This window comes from Cynocephalus volans, chromosome 3 (genome assembly GCF_027409185.1).
Source record: "Cynocephalus volans isolate mCynVol1 chromosome 3, mCynVol1.pri, whole genome shotgun sequence".
Lineage (NCBI taxonomy): Eukaryota > Metazoa > Chordata > Mammalia > Dermoptera > Cynocephalidae > Cynocephalus > Cynocephalus volans.
The window spans coordinates 12,949,557-12,970,111 of NC_084462.1; the positions used below are offsets into that span (position 1 = coordinate 12,949,557).

The window sequence follows — 20,555 nt, forward strand, 5'->3', positions numbered from 1 at the left end:
AATGGTGGTCATGGAGGTGGGAGAAGTGGTTGGATTCTGGATTTGTATTTTTTAGGTAGGGCCAGCCAGACTTTCTGATGTGGATGAGGGAGAGAAAGGGAGGAGTCAGGGATGACCCCAAGGTTTTTGGTTTTATTTTATACCTGGAAGGATGGAAGCTCCATCAACTGAGATGGGGTAGTGAGTAGTACAAGCAAATTTCAGTGGGAATATCAGGCTTGTTTCAGCCGTGTTGAGAGCCTGGGATGTTTCAAAGACACTGAGGAGAGGCATCAAGTGGGCAGTTAGACATAACTGGTTTGGGAGGGTTTCAATGGAGTCATCCCAAAGTTAATTGCTGCTGTATGGACCAGGGTGCAACTGTGAGTCACATTTAAGAGAGGGAATCTTTTGGTCATGGTGGTAATGCTGTTAGCAGGCCAAAAAGAAGATGGTGCAGGCCAATAACTGAGCCTCTTGCTTGGGCATCTGCTTTGACATGGAGTGTATTAAATACACAGGTGAGGGAGAAAAGTGACCAGGCAAGGGTGTGGGAGAGAGGGTGATCTGGCAGTGGCCAAAATTTCCAAGAGAAAAGTAGACATGAGATGGATGCAGAGAAATAAGAGTAATTGAAGCAAGATGATATTCAGGCCAGAACTGGTACTTATTCACCACTCTGTAAACTCACCAATATTTTGTGGTGACCCATGGTGGGGCTTGGGGTGTTTTAGCCAGATTGGTCAATTATTTTAGAGTCAGATATGGTCATCTGTGAGAGCCATTGGGCCTGGGATGGGGGACCACTAGGGCTGGACTTTGAATAAGGATTGGGGGACAGAGGAAGTTTGTGACTGGTGAGGGGACAGAAAGTGTAGCACAGAAGTTGAAGAGAGCCAGGGATGTCTGAGATGGGCATATGGTTCTGAGTGATTGACGGTGAAGCAAGGAACAGAGTCAGATGAAAGGGAGGCTTTCAAAGAAGGATTCAGGGCTGCCCCTGGCAGTGGGAGCCACTGGAAGTCTGGGGTAGTGATAGATCCTCTTTGAATTTGCTGAGCATTCTCTTTATGCCATGTGCTGAGTAACATGGGGAAAAGTGCTTATGGTGTGGGGCAGGGAGGAGGTGGTGATGGAGAGGGCACATCTCTGGGCTCTAGAGATATGAATAAGCTGCAGTCTAAAGAGTGATGTGCACATGGAGAAGGGAGTGTGACTGACGGACCCCAGGTACTGGAATTAGGGACTTAAGGTTGAAGGAAAATCTCAAATTTGGTGTTTCTGGGACACCTGACTTAAGAAGGGTAGAGGAATTGTTTAGCAGGAGGAGAGCACCCTGAGGGCCAGGCCTAGAGTTTAGATGTTGTTTATCTGACCACCTGCCTATCATTGCTAAAGGCTAAACACAGCAATTCATGGGACCATGAGGACAGAATGGTACCAGTGGCACCACTGTGATGATTTTGTGTGGAAAAGACTGTGGGTCTTCAGAAGAGAGACTGTTTGTGGTTTCATCTGTCTCTGTTGTGACAGGGCTATGTGACCTTTGAAGACATGGCTGTATACTTCTCTCAGGAGGAGTGGGGGGCTCCTTGATGAGGCTCAGAGACTCCTGTACTATGATGTGATGCTGGAGAACTTTCCACTGGTGACCTCACTGAGTAAGGCACTCACACCCTTTCCAGTGACCTGGACTAGGCTTTCTTTCCCCTTTTTTCCCAGGGGTGATCTGTCCTTATCACATCACAAACATGGGCACTGCTTCTTTCCCCAGTTCCCTGGGTAGGTGCTGAGGTTGGTAGGTCTGGGCAGAGTGCACTGCCCTCTCTTTTCTCTTGCTGCCCCAAAGCCTCGCAGGGGAGGATTACGGGTCAGTTGTCTTGCAGTTACACTAATGGGCCCCACCTAGCTTGCCTTCTCACTGTCTGGCTGACTCTATCCAAATGCATGGCACTTCAGTGCACCACGTTTTGCCCCTTCCTGTAGGTGACATTTCCTTGTCCCTGCCTGTGGCAAAAATTCATCATTGACATGGTCAGAACTTATGTGGACTGTTCTTGCAAGATACTCCTCTGAGGATTTTTTTGTAATAGTTTTTTTCCCCCCGTGGTCTGTTGTGTGCTGAGTTGCTCTGGGCCAGTGCTGTCTTTCCCTCCCTGGGCTGGGAGGAGAGTCCTGGGTGGTTCACAGAATGGGAATGACTCCAGCCATGGTAAGATGGACTCAGAGGGAACCTGGCCCTGAGGAGTGGTAGGTGGTGGGGCGTATAACATCTGGAATGTGTTCAGATGATACGAGAAACCTATCCTGTTCCACTAGAGTGTTTGTGCTGTTGCCAGTGACCACACCTCATTTTTCTTCTCCGCCATTCTTGACAATTTGCTGACTTGTCATTTCTAATGTGACTTCCAGCTAATTCTCACCTCTTTGGATTTCACATCTCACCATTTCCTGTCACTGCTTCCTCTGCAGTACTTTCCAACATTGGCCCACACATGTTATATTATGAGGTGTGTACATATCCTTAAATAGTTCTTGAACACCAGCTATTCTCTTGCAGTTGGATTTTCCGGGGCTTGGACACACTCTTTTGTACAGTGCTCATGGATCATCAGGAGCAAGGATTTGCTGAAAGCCTCGAGCAGAGGAATGAGTCATAGACCCTGCTTCTCCCTATGCCACATCCTGTCATTGTGTTTTTCACCTGGTGAGGCCTCCCTCATTGTCTGACCTTTAGAGTCCTAATGCTGTATAGCAGCAGCTTCTTCAGTGTGACCCCACTCCCTTTTCCTGATGACAGTGCCAGGGACTTATTCATTGGTGTGTTAGACACATATTTATGATGGGGCTTCTCCTTCCCACAACTGTCTACATGCACTTCACCAGAAATTGTCTGCTTTCAGGTTGCTGGAGTAGAGCAGAAGATAAGGAGGCACCTTCTAAGCAGAGTGTTTCTGTAGAAGGACTGTCACAGGTCAGGACTCCCCATACAGGTTCATCTCCCCAGAAGGCCAATCACTGTGAGATGTGTGGCCTGGCTTTAAAATATATTTTGGGTAAGGCTTTGTATCAAAGAATACATTCTGGGCAGAAAATAAACACATGTAAGGCATGTGAGAAACAAATCTGTTTAAGTACAAATCTTCACCAGCAATGGAAGCAGCATGTTGGAGAGCAACCCTTGAAAAGCGACATGAAAAGAGCCTCGTTTATGAAGAGCTGCAGATTCCTTGTGTCAGGAAAGGCCTTTACCTGTGGGGAGGTCAACAAGAACTTCTCTGCCAGCTCAAGCCTTCTCCAGTTCCAGGCCACTTGTAATGACCAGAAACCACATAGTTGTACTGCTTGTGGGAAACCCATTCATAGTGGGAAAAATCATTATAGTTGGTGTAAATGCAAGAAAGCCTTCAGCCGCAAACATGCATTTGTTCAGCACCAGAGTGTCCATACTAGAAAAAGGCCTTATGAGTGCCACAAATGTCAGAAAGCCTTCACCTGAAAGTTTAATCTCTTTCGACATCAGAAAATTCACACTGGAGAAAGGCCTTGTGATTGCAATCAGTGTGGAAAATTTTTCACTCACATCTCCAGCTTTATTCAACACCAGAGAATTCACACTAGGGCAAGACCTTATAAGTGCAGCACATGCGGGAAATTCTTTAGCCAAAGCTCCAGCCTTACTGTACATAAGAGAATTCACACTGGAGAAAAGCCTTATGAATGTAGTGAATATGGGAAATATTTTGGCCAAAGCTTCAGCCTCTTTAAACATCATAGAGTTCATACTGGAGCAAGACCTTATAAGTTTGGTGAATGTGGGAAATTCTTTAGGGACCCATCCAGCCTCATTAAACATCACAGAGTTCACACTGGAGAAAGGCCGTATGAGTGCAGGGTATGTGGGAAACTTTTTAGTCAAAGCTCTGGCCTAATTCAACACCAGAGAGTTCACAATGGAGAAAGACCTTATAAGTGCAGTGAATGTGGGAAATCCTTTAGCTGCAAATTTGATCTCATTCAACACAAAATAGTTCACACTGGAGAAAAGCCTCATGAGTGTAGGGATTGTGGGGCATTCTTTAGCAAAAACACCCAACTTGTTCAGCAGCAAGAAATTCACATCAGAGAAAGGCCTCATAAGTGCAGCAAATGTAAGAAAGCTTTTAGCTGAAGATCTAACCTCATCCGACACCAGAAAGTTTACCATTGCACAGAAAGGCCTTATATGTGCGGCAAATGTGGGAAAGTCTTCAGTCAATGGTCTGTCCTGATTCAGCACCAGAAACTTCACAACCTAAATAGGGATTATGAGTGCAGTGAATGTGAGAAAGGCTTTAGTGGAAAGTGTTACCTTGTTTGACACCAAGAAGTCCACACTGGAGAAAAAACTTATGAGTGCAGTGAATGTGGAAAAGCCTTGAGTCAAAGGTCTCACCTCATTGGGCACTGGAAAATTCACTCAGCAAAACCATAGACATGCAGGGAATATGCTATTTCCTTGTTCATTGTATTCACACAGAGGAAAGCCTTTGTGAGGAAGACATCTTCCTGAAATTGAAACTCAAACATCTGTACTTATAGTGGGGAGATTCCCAATAAGTTCTAGGTTTATGGGAAGCTTCCAGTAGCTGTACTGCACTTCTTAACCTGCCCAGGACCTTGCCAAAATTATGTCACTTCCAGTTTCTGTGGTACAGGTCATCTCAGGTTTATCATCTGACAGGTCCCCACTTTGTGTATCAGTCACCCCAACCTGTTCAGGGAGGTATAGACATCTGTGATCTCTCTCCCATTCTCTAGAGAAAATAGTGAGTAGCCTGAGCCCTTCGGGAGCCTTTGAGGCCCAACCAGCATATCTTATTCTTATTTTTGGTGGAAAGTCTTCATTGCTTACTGTATTTACTACCACCAAGGCAAGGCTGCCCCTCCCAAGACATTAGGAGAGAGAGGGAGACAATACAGGGTTGTCAAATCTGATTTCCCAAAAAGACTGAGGTGTCCATATTTTTATTTTGAACTATTATTTAAAGATTTATTAAGACATAATGACATGCAATGACCTGTACCTACTTAAAAGTGTACGGTTTGATAAATGTTGACATATATAAATCTGTGAATCCATCATCATAATCATAATAATAAACATATCAATCCCATTCATATTTGCTTTGTATATTTTTATAATCTTTCCCTCCCTGCCCTCTCTGGCTCTTTGGGCAAACCTTGATTTATTTTCCTTTATAATAGATTTCTGTGCATTTTCTAGAACTTGGGATGATTGGAATTGTAAAGTGTTTATTGTTTTTACTGGTTTTATTTATGCTGCATAATTATTTTGAGATTCAACAAAGTAGTTTAGTCTTTTCATTGCTGAATAGTATTCAGTTGTGTGGATATACCATTATTCCATTCATCTATTATGGACATTTGGGTTATTTACATTTTTTGGCTATTACAAATAAAGCTGTTATGAACATTCATGTGGAAATCTTTATACAGCTACACATTTCATTTCTCTTGTGTTAATGAGTGCAATTTCTGAGTTATAGAGTAAGGTGAATATTTAATTTTTTAAGAATTGTCAAGCTATGATCTAAAATATTATTTCTTTTTACACTGCTGCTAACATTGAATGAGTTTCACTTCCTTCTGAAGCTTGCTAATACCTGGTATGATTAGTCTTTTTCATTTGAGTTATTTTAATAAGTGTGTATAGTATTTCACTGGTTTTAATTGCTTATAAGTTTACTTGCCCCCCTGTATATCTTCCTGAGTGATATGTTTGTTCATATCTTTTTGCTCTGTGTGTGTTTAATGAAAGTTGAACTAAAAATTACCTTTTCATTAACAAATAAGACAGTGAAAGAAAGACATATGCTGGAATTTTACTCATCCAATGACCTGAGTGACTTCTTTACCATATGGAATACTTGTTTTGAATATTTTCTCAATATTTCCTTCATTCACAATGTAACAGCTATGAACACCATACACTCAGGATGGAGGAAATTGTTTCCCTAAGAAAAAAAGCTCTTATGTTGAACAAAAACGTTTACAGCAACACTGATGTTACTGCCAATACCTGGAAGCAGTACAAAGGCCTATCAGCACAGAATGGAGAGAGATATTGTGAAATGGTGCACTCAGCAGCAATGACAATGTATGACACAGAGACAAATGGAACAACATGAGTGAATCTTACTGACATTTATTGGGCAAGAGAAGTAAGACCGAGCAGAGTACATAGCATATGATTCTATTCATACAAATGTCAATAATGTACAGAACCAAACTATATTTTGAGATTTATAAAAAGTAGGCAAAACTATCAAGAAAATCCAGAAGATGCTGACTTTAAAAATCAAGATGTTGGAGCTGACCGGTTAGCTCACTTGGGGAGCATGGTGCTGATAACACCAAGGTCAAGCAAGGGTTCAGATTCCTGTACCAGCCAGCTGCCCACCCCTCACCCCCTCAAATCAGGATGTTGGGTTCCTCTTGGAGGAGGTGTAAACAGTGTCTGGCATGGAGGATTCAGGACATGGCAGGGCACTGCTAACATTCTTCATAGTTCCTTAGCGGCAGGTACTTAAGCATGAATTTTAGATATATTTGCTAAACTCTAAATATACATTAAGCAATTCCCTATGCCAATATCATATTTCACAATAGAGTATAAAGAAAAAATTGATATGAATAAACAAATATGGTTCTTACATTAAGTGAAGCCACTGAAAAACAGAAATATAATGTATGGATTTAATGGAGATGAAACACACCTGACCTATTGCACAGAAAGCACGAAAGGAGAAAAAAATTGGAAATAGAAAATGAAGAAAAAGAAGGCTGGATATTAGGCTTAAGTGGCAGTTCTCTTTCAAATAAGGTCTCTGTTGTGAGGGACAGTCATGAGACATAAACACAAAGTCAGTGTCAGTATCAATTCCTCAGACCCAGAGAGCGATTGCCTGAGTGAAAATCAGGTGAAGCACTGTGAAAGATCAATCCATAATATTAAATGACAAAACACAAAAACGAAAAAAATCTTTTCCAAAATGGTTCATTTAATTTAAAAACTGGGTGATAATCAGAATTACTAGGAAGCCAACTATTTCCATAAAGAACATGGTCTGGAACTTGGACAATGCAGTATTTGAGTCAAGCTTTATTGTGGAATGATGGCTGGAGTTTATAGCCTGTAAATCTATGCTTTCTAATCTTTCAGTTGGACATGAGGATACTGTGAGTTGTGTGGATATGTTGTTAGTGAATTCATATAAATGAAATAATTTCAGAACTACTATTGAAAAGAGAAAATGTGAACTCTGCTGTAGAACCAACAGGTAAATATGAACACGGGGGGCAGATATGAAGATGAGAAAAGTATTGAGACAGAAGGTGTTAGAGCATGTCTGGGGGTGCTCACTGCTTTATGAAGTGGGTCTGACTGACTCAGAGAGGCAGGGTCATCGTAGATAACTAAACTGCTATATCTTCTGTAGCTTCATTGATTACTGTCTGAATTACGTGTGATTGGACTAAGGTAAAGTGTTATACACAATGTTTCATCATCAATTATTCAGGAATTAATTGGTCTAGAAATTACCCTACGATTACAGAGGACAGTTTGTGACCTGGGTTAGGTACTTGGAAAGTATTGAAATCAGTATGAATTGGAAAAACACACCCCTCACCTGTGTGAATGGAGGTTATGGGAAGAATAAGGCCTCATCACAGACTATTGCTCAAGAAATAGTTGCAGAGTGTATACATTCTTATAAAAATTAATTGGACTTAAGAAGGCCTTTAAATCTCATCATTTTTGAGTGCAAACAAATACAAGGTTACACATTCTCAAGAAACAGAATTCAGCCCTAGGGTTTATCAAGAGTAGCTATAAAACAGGGGGTCCTCAGCAGGAACCATGGGCAGCCCCTGCCACTGCCACAAACACCACTTCCATGGGGGTGGTCCAACACAGCTACTGCCACCGCAAGGGCAGCCTGCCACCATAGCAGCAGCCATGGCCACTGTGCAGGCAGCCCACTGACCACTTGACTGCCATCCAACCCAGCAATTCTAGCTCTGGGTATATACCCAAAGGAATGGAAGTCATCATGTCAGAGGGATAGCTGCACTCCCATGTTCATTGTAGCTCTATTTACAATAGCCAAGAGTTGGAATCAACCTATATGTCCATCAACAGATACTGGATAAGGAAAATGTGGTATATATACACAATGGAATACTAATCTGTCATAAAAAAGAATGAGATTCTGCCATTCACAGCAACATGGGTGAACTTAGAGAAAATTATGTTAAGGGAAATAAGCCAGGCACAGAAAGAGAAATACTGCATATCCTCACTCATTAGTGAAAGCTAAAAAAATAAGTAAATAATAAAAGAAAGATACAATGATCACAATAATTCATCGAACTTTCAAAAGGAGAGAACGGAACTTAGGCCTCTAGAAGTGGGAAAGGGACTGGGAGGGGGCTGTAGTGAGAAATTGGAAAAGGGCCACAAAATATGATTATATTGCGTAGTGTTAAATATACTAATTATCCTGATTTGAGCATCACATATTGCACACAGGTATTGATATTCAATGCTGTATCCCACAGTGTATATGATCAATTATGTTTCAATAAAAAATAAATAAAACATTAAAAAAGAAGTAACTGTGAAACCGTTGTAAAATTGCCTGAAATCTTCAGAAAAATTAAAAAATTAAGTTTAAATCTTTAAAGACAATATAAGCAGTATTAATTAAATACAGCTAATTAGATCATTGAAAAGAAAACTCATTTGAAAGTAAATGTGAGAAATTAAGTGCAAGCTCTTTTGAAATTTTGCCTTTCATTAAATTAATAAAAGCTCATGATTGAAAATTGGAAATACATTAGGTTTGATAACCATTAAGCCAAAACATCTTGACTAGAATTAGAACTGAAATGGAAGTTTATTGAAATAAAACACATTTAATTATATATGTAGTAAACGATGTCTAAGAAGCGAAGGTGGTAATTCACTCATGTTACTGAACCCATGCATGCATTGGGCTACCATTATTATTAGGACACAGTTTAGAAATCTAATCTACAATATTCTGCCAGGAACACTGGAATTTTTTATTATTCACTGACGCTGCATGTGCATTTCCTACATGGGACATTCCAGGTGATTTTCCCTGGAAGATGCAGCCTCCATCTATGTTCACAAAAAATATTTAAACTATTAGAAGGCCCTGTATAATACCCAACACAGGTGATGTTTTACTTATGGTCACAAACTAGTTCATTTTCCTACATTATACTCTCACAAACGACCTTGAACTTCACTGAGGAATACAGCATATGTAGATTATCTTTGCATGTATAGGTAATCTCATATTCTGGTTAAACTATAAGCTCTAGGAAGATGGGATGTTGTTCTTAATCACCGTGTATCACAGAATTCTAGAAGTGTAACTAGCATAAAATAGTTTACTATATATTAATAAAAGGTAAAATTAAAAATGTAGTAACCTGCACAGATAAAAAGATTTACTGCCATTTTACTAGATTATGGAAAATTGTTTTTCTCGTCCAGCAGGCAAAGTAGAACTGAGAGACACGCTCATCAGTGCTGATGAGCACAAAGGAGCTGAATGCAGGAAAACATGATGCTGTGAACACAGCAGTGTTTACCAGCCACTGTTTTGGACTCAGAATAAGCGCTATGCAAAAAGACAAAATAGAAGAGAGAGAGTAAAAGGAGACAAAGGTGCTCACCAGGATCAGGATGGTGCACGTGGCTCTGGCCTCATGGGAAGATCTAGAGGAAAGGTTGTGGCTGTGAATGTGTTGGACTCTCTGCTTGTGCCTGTGCAGGACAAATACCATCGAGCCATTGGCCCAGACCACGAGGCCCAAACACATAAAGTCAAAGAAAAAATACATGGCAACATTTATTGAGCCTATAAATTTATCTAGTGGTAGCCTAGGACAGTAGCCATATATTTTTTTCAAACTAAGGTTTTTGCTGTTCAATGGCCCAGTTACTTTCATAGGAATATAGATGTTTAATAGGAGATGCAGAATCCAGCAGACAAAACAGCAGAAGCCAATGCACTTTGGGGATCTTATTCTGAGCTCCATCCACCCAGAGATATTAGAATGAAGCCTAATGGCCTGGAAGCCACCCAACAGGCAGGTGATGCTGAGGGAAACTCCTCTGCCCACTCTGTGTAAATAAAAGACAAGTTTACATCCAACATCATCCAGGAAATAGTTCCATCCAAAAGCTGCCATGGTCTGAGGGATCCCTTTGGAGAAAAGCACCAAGTTGTTGTCTATGACCAGTTGTTTGAGAATCAAGTCTGTGGGTCTCACCTTGTGCCCAGTGAATAAAGTGAGGTTATAAAGACAAAGAAGAAAGGAATTACCCAGGATTCCCACTCCTGTCTGAATTAGGAAGATAATCCCCATTTTTAAGTTGGAAGAGGCCATCACATCACTATCAAGTGGAAATTGTTCTTAATAATAAAGAAACTGGGAGGAAAATCAAAATTATATAATACCATCTTCATGTTTCCCCCAGGGCTTATCATAAACCACATTTTTCCTACTTAAAATACACATTCAGAATATGTCCTTAAACAAGCAAGAGGGCGAAATAGAAGTTATTTAAAGGAGATTTTGCTGAGTAGATATATATAAATCAAACTGTTTCTGGAAGGATACACACCAATTGACAACAACCCTCAGACCTTGGATTACTGAAGGAGGAGGGGATTGTGGAGTATTAAGACACAAAACATTCACATTAACTTTATAGACATGGATTTGTTCAAGATGATTAGCTACAATAGGTACAATTGTAATTTTTATTACAGTTTTTATTTCAGCAATTACAGTTGAAAGGTAATTTTAAGAAAAACTAGAACTATATATGTATGTACGTGTGTATGTATGTACATGTGTTCACGTGTGTGTGTACATATGTATATATGTACTTTATCAAAGAAGAATTTTAAGCCAAGGGAAAAAAAAGAAAGTTCCAGAAATAATTTGGAAAGAAACAATAAAATAAATTTAATTCTACAGCACGAATGCCAGTTGATGTTGAGTGAAAATTTATACAGCTTCTGTAAACCAGAGACAACTTAGAGGAGTTAAACTGTGATGACTGATTGTTTTATACACAAGAAACTGGAGTCTTTCAAGGGCCAAAAAAAAAAGACTCATCTACTTGATCAAAGGTGTTTTCATGGAAGCAATTTCAGGGGCTAAATTATGTGCGCTGTGCTCTCAGAGACAGGGATATTGATATGTCCATCAATACATTATCTGGATAGAATTTTATTAACATAAATCATGTTAATGCTATGTGTGTGAGTAGTGATCATGCTAGAAATTCATATTGATCAGAGGGGACAGTGAGGTTCTTTTTGGGTAGAAAGAGTTACAGATTTTTAGGATAATTACAATATCACAGTAAGTTTGAAATCTGGTTCTATGTCAGGGTAACATTGAGAATTTGAGAATATTGAAGTCTCTGATGGTCTCTGTTCTCTTAAACCTGGAATCTTTTGTCACTTTTCCCTTAAATGAGTCTTTTATTTATTCACATGGGAGATGAAAGCTTACATTCTAACACCAATCACAGATTTTAGAGAAATGTAATTGTAGACCTCTTTAACCACACAGGCTTTCAGTGATTTTAAAACAATGACAGCAATCTACCGCATACACCTATAATTACCACCCAGAGGCCAAGCGTCCACTCTGAGGGTGAGAGCTCATTACTCTTCATTTCTATTGAGATTAAATCCCTTAGCCTAAATGTCTTGAGGGTGTGTATGATCTCTTATTCCAGGGCAAGAGGTTTAAGACATCAGACAGGGTTATAGCAGGGAAGGGGGAAAGAGATGCAGCCCTGAAGCAGGTAGTCAAGCATGGACAGTGTGTCTCTAGATCCCTTAGCAAACCTGCTGCTTCTTTTAATTATGAGAGTTCTTGTTTCAATCCAAGCAAGAACTAGTTTTTCCATATAAGTTACTGGGTTACCTGGAATACATTCTATTTCTTCAAAGTTTCCAATGTTTAATGAGAAAAAATAGCCAGCTACCAAATTGTGTTTGCATCTGTATGTCTGTGAATTTGTGGAGATGGGGATTCCAAATCCAAAAATAAAAGGTTGGGATTCTATGATCTCATCTTTTTCTGGGAAGTGATTATCTCTTCACCTGTAAGTGGGGGGAGCAGGTCTGTAGGTGAACTGGAGATTATATCTGAAAAACATTGTGAAGTGAGAAAATTACTTACAGCTACTACCGTTAATTAATAGTTATACAAAGAGAGTGACAGAAATAGAAAATAAAATTATCAGTGAAATCTAAGATTGGATGTCTCAATAGAAGGGAAGTAGAGGTCACTGAGTTCTAAGACTTGAGGGAATCAAGTTGAGTCCATGGCTATGCTACATCTTGGCTACAATGAAAGTCTTGTTTTCTAAAGTATGTTTTTATTTCTGAGAACACTGAGCAAAAACTAACTTGAAGTGTAAGAAAGAGTAGAGGAAAGTTAGAGAATTTTGCCAAGGTGTATGAGTATAAGTAGAAGGAAATAGTGCCCCGTTGTTTCATTGCTGAATAAATACTTATCGAACACCTAGTCAGGCTGAGAGGCTATTCTGGAAGGGTGTTCACATGAGAAATGTATTGCTCACATTCTAATTGATGGGAACAGAAAATAACAAATACAAATAGTGGAGTTCATAGTAAGTTATAAAGTTATATCACCCAAATATAGAGAATAGAAAATTCAGGTAATGATGAGCATGTGCAGTAGAGTATATTGCAATATAAAAAATAGTGGCTAGGGTTGGTTTCACAGAGAGAATGACACAGCAAATATCGAGTTGGGTGAGGCGGAGTGATTTGGATATAAGGGAAAATGTTCCTTGTAGATGAAACAGTCAGACTAATGCCCCCGGGGAGGATTGCGCCTTGATCTTTGCAGGAAATATGAGGATGGAGTATAATTATGAAAAGAGTAAGTAGAAATCATTGAGGTCAAAGAGATAAGGGGGTCAGGTCATGCAAAGCACTGCAGACCAATTGAAGGAATTTGGTGTTTCTTTAAGGGAAATGGTAAGCTGGTGCAGACAAAGTATTGGAATAAAGAGGGGCATGATCTGGCCTATATGTTAGAAGGACAGCTTTGGTCTCTGTGTTGTATATAGACTGGAGGGGGAATAGAAGAGGCAGAGAGGTCAGTGAGTCACTATTGCACAATAATTTGAACAGGGAAAATTTAATATAAAGAAAAATTAACAGAGGACTGAAAGCACAAGGAATTGGCTAGTAAGAAGTAGCTACAACTCTGAAGAATAAAGGAATGTCATATAGAAGGAATAGCTACTGACTATAGGGCCAAGATACAGCACTCAAGAAAGAGGTATTTCCAGGCCTGAAATCTGTACCTTGTTGGAGAGCACACAGCTCTGGCTGCTAAAGGACAGGTAAGTCTCTATAGTATGTGCATTTTCTCCAGCACCAGGCTCCTGCGGTACATGCAGCTTCTCTAGCTCCCAGGATGCATGCAGTGCTTGGTAGCCAGCAGCACCCAGTTGGCAGCAAGCTTCCCCAACACCACCATTCTTGAGAAACTTTGACGTAGAGTACCTCCCACAAGTTACCTCCTGAGCTTTCCCAAATACACCTCACCTCTGGAGGGAAGATTTTCCAGAAGCCCTGCTGGTGAAGCACCACAGCAACTACTCTATCGTTCTGTGAATCACAGCCATGCCCTCTACAAGATCTTATTCTCAGTCTGGGGTGGGGATGTCTTACTTGGACATGCTATCTCAGCCCTAAGGAGAGTGGCTTCTCCTAATATTTGCTATTCCTATACAAAGTTACTTCTAAAAGTTAATGGAAAAACAGAATTAAAAGATAATATGAATCTTTCCATGAACTTTTTGAAGTGCCTTTAGAGCTGTCTTTATTTTTCTAACCAACCTGTCATTACCCCAATTCCTTGTTATACATAATGACTTTTTCTGTTAAACTCTCAGTGTGTACATAATAGCGTGGTTTCTCTCCTCTGATGGCTCCGATCTATCACCTTGTGAGTAATTAAGGAAATCAGAAGTATAGCATCTTTTCTTGATATATCTATAGCCATGCATGTGCATGTGCACGTGCACATGTGCTTGTATATTTATGCACGTGTGTGCATGTTTGTATGTGTCTGTGTGGTTTTGTGTGTTTAGATTGTGTTTGGGTTAAGATTAACATTAGTTTTAGAGAGAAATTAGAAGCAGAATGGAGGAAGAGGCTTCTTTTTTGTTGTGCATATGTGTATGTGTGCTTGTCTATATGTGTGCCAGTGTGTATATTTGTGCACATGCATGTCATGTTTGTGTGTCTGTACATGTTTGTATGCTGTATGCATGTGTGCACATTTGTTTTTTTTGTGTATTCATGCTAGTGCCTGTGTGCATGTGTCTATATGTGTGTTTATATGTCTATGTATTCTTCCATGTATTTGAGCTTTTGTATGTGTGTGTTCATTTTTATGTGTTTTCCCATGCATAGATTTATGTATTATTGTTTGTATATATGTGTGGGGGGCATATATTTGTGTGTGCTTCTTTGAATGTGTTTGCATTTGAGTGTCTGTATGTTTTTCATGTATGTGTTTGTGTATATGCACTAATTGTTTGTTTTTATACTATTGTTTTTTGATGTTCCTTAGAACAATTTTCATGGCAATCAGGTTATTTACCAAGAGATGTAGGATCCAGGAGAGGAAACAGCAGAAGCCAGTACACTTTAAGGATCTACCTTTGAGGGCCGGCCTGTGGCTCACTTGGGAGAGTGCGGTGCTGAAAACACTAAGGCCCCGGGTTCGGATCCCATATAGGGATGGCCGGTTTGCTCACAGGCTGAGCGTGGTGCTGACAACACCAAGTCAAGGGTTAAGATCCCCTTACCGGTCATCTTTAAAAAAAAAAAGGATCTACCTTTGAGCTCCATCCATCTAGAGAAATTAGGGCACAGTCTAATGGCCTGGAAGCTAGTGAGGAGGTAGATGGTACTGAGAGAAACTACTCTGCCCACTCTGTGTAAAAAAAAAAAAAAAAAAAAAAGGTAAGTTTACATGAAGCATCATCCAGGATATAGTTCCTTCCAAAAGCTGCCATTGTCTGAGGGATCCCTATAGAGAAAAGAAGCAAAGAGTTGGCTAACACCAGTTGGTTTAGAATCAGGTCTCTGGGTGTCATCTTATATCCAGTGAGCAAAGTGAAGTTTTAAAAAACAAAGGTATAAAGAATTCCCCATGTGCCAAACTCCATCAGAATGAGAAAGAAAACTCCTATTTCCATGTTGGAAGAAACAATCACATCAATATCCAGAACTTAACTGAACTCAAAAGAATTAGAGACATCTAAGAAATAAAATATGTTTTGATTCTGCCCAGAAATTTCCAGTGCTAAGCCTAATACATGCTTTCTCACTGTAAATGAGCATTAAGGACATGTGCTCATGTGTGTAACGGCCATTCACTAAAGTTCTGCTTTGGAAATAACAAACAATTAAATAAAGGAACCTGTTTGAATACATCATAACACAGCCATCTAAGAAAGTTCTCTACAGCATCTTATTTTATAAAAATAAAGGACGAATTCCTTATTACAAATGTGGAATTTCCTTCAGGATATATTCTTAAGTGAAAAGAAGAGGGAGATGTGTGTGTACAGTAGGCTGTATTTTTCTAGGAATGCAAAGAATACCAATATAAATATAAGTATAAAGATAAATATGAAGAATGATACAGTACTTTATGAGGACTATGAAAGAAACAAAAAACAAAAAACTTTAACAAAAAACTTATGAAAATAATGACCTCATGGGCCGAGAGAAAGTTGGAAGCTGGACTTCTCTGAATTGATCTTATTTTAACTTTTGATTATTGTAAAAATGGGAATATTTTGCATATTTATCGAGAAACATAAACTAGAAATATAGTAAAATAATTCATTATGTTCAGTGTTGAAATGAATTTATATATTTATTTGCTTGTGTGTACGTTGTCTTAGTTTCCTGTCACTGAAAACAAAATACCTGAAACAGTAACTTAAAAGAAAGTGAAATTTATTTCTTAGAGTTTTGGAGGCTGAGAAGTCCAAGGTCAAGGGGTGCATCTGGGGAGGGTCTTCTCCTTGTTGGGAACTCTCTACAGAGTCCCACAGTGATGCAGGCAATCACATGGCAAGAGGCTGAGCCGGAGTGCACTAACATGCTTCTTTCTCTCCTTGTAAAACCACCAGTGCCCCTTCTATGATAAACCATTAATCCACTAATCCATTAATCCATTAGTCCATGAGTGAATATCCATTTACAAGGGCATAACCCTCACAATCCAATCACCTCCCATAGACTCTACCTTTCAACACTGCCACACTGGGGACCAAGGTTTCAGATGAGCCTTGGAGAAGACAAACATTCAGACAATAGTGTGTGTGTTTGTGTGCGTGTAATTTATTACGTGTATAGTTTGTGATCAATTCATACCAATAATATTTTTAGAAACCTAAAAAATAATTGTGTCTGTTTATTTGTATTTGTATTGGGATATGCTCAGGAAAAACAGCAGTCAAGAAACTGTAAATTGGTATCCAATATTATATTGTCAGTGTGGGGTTTTGTTTTTGTTTTTGTTTGTTTTTTGCTGGGGGTGGGGTGAGGAACAACTAAGTAAGAATATTAATGTAATTGAGAACTGAGGCTCTCAACAGAGAAAAGAATTAGAAAAGCCAACGGTTTCTTTAAAATGCTATAATTTTTCGTATGAAAAAAATCAGCATTAAGCCAATCTGTATTTGATTTGAAATATATACAGATATAGATATATTCTGTCGCATTGCACAGGTCTAGGTGTTATGATCAACTCCTGAGCAACTACCAACCCCGTTCCCCAGATGGCGATCTCTCAATGCAATCTCTCACTAAAAGAATGTAAAGCATCTTGATTAAAAAAAAAAAAAAAGCCAATTCCAGGTTAGAGAGGTCAAAGATAAATTTGTAATGTCATCTTAAACCAGCAAGGAAAATGTAAAAAGACTTCTGGGGTCATTTTAACATGACACGGGTTTTAATTTGAAAGGATCTCATTCACAATGATTTTAGAGACTGAGATCAAAGGAATAGTAACTGGAAAGAATTAAACATGTCAAGTACTTAAATACCTACATGTTCCTAATGATACACAGCTACATTGGCTAAGGTTGGAGGATGATAAGGAATTAACATTATTTACAAACTGATAAAGGGAAATTATCAATCATTTACCCTGCCTTTCTTGTTTAGATTGTTTTTCTGTATAACCAAACAGAGGTCATCATTATAGTCAAGTTCCATCAATAAATTCAGAAGTATTAATAGATTCAGAATATCAGTATTTTCCATTTTTTAATGAAGAATTACATCTGGGGAATAATCATTACTGGCAGCTGAAACCCACAGATTGGAATGTGGTGAGAAGCTGATCATGGAGAGGTCTTGATTAGTTACAGCCCAACGTGACCGTACCCTGTGGGGGGCGATGAGGAGGAACTGTGCCAGCTCTGAAGTCGCCTTCACAAGCAACTGAACTAGAATCTGATGAAGCCATTAGCACATGCTGTACATTTAGTGGATGTCCAGGGCAATACGTGAGGCAACATCAGTGTGAAGCAATATGTTAATAGAATGTTTACAATTATTTTAGATAAATGATCCACTTACTTTTTTCTTTATATGACAAAAAAGAGGGAGACTTATTAATTACTAGACTCTTAAAAGACCAAACACTGAATGCCTAAATTATATGAGAGTATATGGATTAGATCCTGATTCAAATGAATATAATATTAATTTTATTTTGGTGGCTGTCCAGTGTGAGAGAATATTAATTTTCTGAAGAAATAAGGAAAACATGACTTCTTATTTTTATTTAATGACAGAATTGAGTTTTTGTTATTGTTGTAGGGTTACAAAGATACTCAGGTCCTCTTAATGACATAATTCCATTTTATAGATGTACAGTCTTGATTTTTACTTCAGAATGTAAATATGTGCATATTTTTTGTTAAATAATTCAGTATGGGTAATGTGGTGGCCAAACAGATTAAATGAAACCTCTGTATACTGATGATTAACAGTTGAAGGTGGTGATGAGTCTATGGGCTTTATTATACTTTTATCTCACCTTTTATGTATATTTGAAATATTACATTATATCAGTTTTCAAAAATGTTTTCTTACATCAATTATATTTCGTGAGTTGTTTTTGCTTTTGAAGCAGTATTTTTCAATATAAGACAATATACTTCTTATTCTTAGCATTTTATTGTTAAATTATTTTATTCTTACTACAATTTTTGTTTTTTGTCAAGTTAGGACTCTCAAAATCAACTGATGTTTGTATCCAGAAGAGACAGATAAAGGAGCAGTTTGCAAAGTAAAGAAAATTAAACCCGCCTAAAGTACAGGTGTTCACAAGCCCATAAGTTTATGACATGTATGATTTTCACATAATTTTCAATGTAAGTATATAAATTCTTATAATATTTAAAAGTAAAAATAATCACATTAAGGAAACTCTTTGCAGGTATCAAAACCAGGTCTATTTTGTATAAGATCAGAGGAAGGCCAGTGCCTTAACTCAGATAAAAACATTATTAATGTAATGAAAAAAGAAGCAGAGATCCAAAGTTAATTAATAAGACATGAAATCCAATATATTTTTTTTTTCTGACCGGTAAGGGTATCCTAACCCTTGGCCTGGTGTCGACCGCACCACGCTCAGCCAGTGAGCAAACCGGCCATCCCTATACAGGATCCGAGCCCACGCCTCTGCGCTACCAGCGCCGCACTCTCCCGAGTGAGCCACAGGGCCGGCCCATGAAATCCAATATTTTAAGGGAAGAATTCCCCAAGAAGAACAGTTATGTCTTCAAGAAATGTTTTGAGTGTTCAGTACTGAATGGAGAAATATGGGAATATTTCTGAATTGATCAGGAAAAAGATGACCATGCTGGACATCTCATGATTGGCTCACCAATTTCCTAACATGATCATTTCAATGAGGCAGATCAAATATCCATAAGGCATATTTATTTTAAATGAAGATGTTAATTGTGTATTATTGACAGCTGAAATACTTGTGTGCCTCAGAAGCACTATAGGATCTCATAAAATATTAAAATTAATAACATAGTTTAAGATTTATATATATATATATATATATATATATATATATCACATAAATCACCAGAACAAATTAGTTTCTTATATATAGGTAATATTGTCTACAATTATAAGGAAAAATACCTTACTAAATATAATTCAAATTTTCAAAATATCAGTAAACTAAGGAATGGTAATGAAATATGGAAGCAAAATTAAAACTCTATTAAGAGATTGAGATCAGTACTAAAAAGTAGAAGAGATTAATTTAATACAAAGACAGAAAGTCTAGTCCTGTAAATGATTTAGTTTAAAAAATTAGTATCTTATTTCATTAATTCAAATAAAAATTTTTAAATCTCTCCTGTCATTACAAAAGAACAAAAGTTTAAATATATATAATATAATTGACATATAATATATATGACTTCAATAAGAGAACTTGCCATACCGAATACAGAGGACAGGGAGTCAGTAAATTGAAAAACCTATGTATGAGCTTATATCTGATAAAAGTCAATTATCAAGTATTTGGAAAAATTATTTACTTAATAAAATATTAAACTATTTGGAGATTTATTTGAAATAGAAGTAAACTTCTAGCTTTCATTTTAAAATTAAATAACATTCTATATATCTTAACATAAAAATGACAAATATCCCAGATAAAAATACTAGAGTATGTTTTTGTAAATTTGTATTGGCAAATCATTACTATGCATGGCACAAATCAGAGGCCATTTTATTTCCCTAAACATGAAAGTAGACATAAGTGTAGACATAATGTAAACAAAATAAAATTAAATACAAAGAAATTATTTAACTACATATAATATAAAAAAAGAAAAATGTTAAGCACTAGCTCAGTATTGATATTAATGATAAAAGACTTAAAATGCTGTCAATGTATATGAACAGGCAGTACTTAGAAGTAAAGCATCATAAAGTTATAAAATGCTTGTCTCAAAAATAATGAGAAAAAGTAAAATCAATTGAAAATGACATTCTATTATTTTCAAGTGTAATTTTTATTAATTTATCAAAATTGTATTATGGGACAAATTTCTATGATATATATTTTTTTCAATTTTTTTTCTGTATCACAAACCATAATTAATTAACAGCTTTAAAACTGTATATTTTAAAAAATGGCCTGAAAAGTTTGAGGCATTTAAAAACTACTTTGAATGCAGAATACTCACTGGTTATTCTGTAAACAGTATAGTTTTATCACCCACTTTTCCTTAACAGCTCTTTAAAAGAATGTATAATTTTAATTATTCAAAGCATTAAGTTTAGGATTAGTAGAAATAAGGTATTTTCTTTCGTGCATTCATATTCTAGTTCACTTTATCA

At 37.8% G+C, this 20,555-nt stretch overlaps 1 protein-coding gene and 1 pseudogene across 1 annotated transcript; one reads left to right on the forward strand and one right to left on the reverse strand.

Annotated features, from left to right (window-relative positions):
• Positions 1-3,172: 3,172 nt before the first annotated feature.
• On the forward strand, positions 3,173-4,457 carry LOC134372435 (zinc finger protein 551-like; annotated as a pseudogene).
• A 5,068-nt stretch (positions 4,458-9,525) lies between these two features.
• Positions 9,526-10,470, reverse strand: LOC134372436 (vomeronasal type-1 receptor 1-like). The gene has a single exon (XM_063089940.1). It carries the CDS (start codon positions 10,468-10,470, stop codon positions 9,526-9,528), a length of 945 nt encoding a protein of 314 aa, XP_062946010.1.
• Between the last annotated feature and the right edge of the window lie 10,085 nt (positions 10,471-20,555).

Coding starts and splice junctions, on each gene's coding strand:
- LOC134372436 (XM_063089940.1), bottom strand. CDS start 10,470: ATGGCCTCTTCCAACTTAAAAATGGGGATTATCTTCCTAATTCAGACA.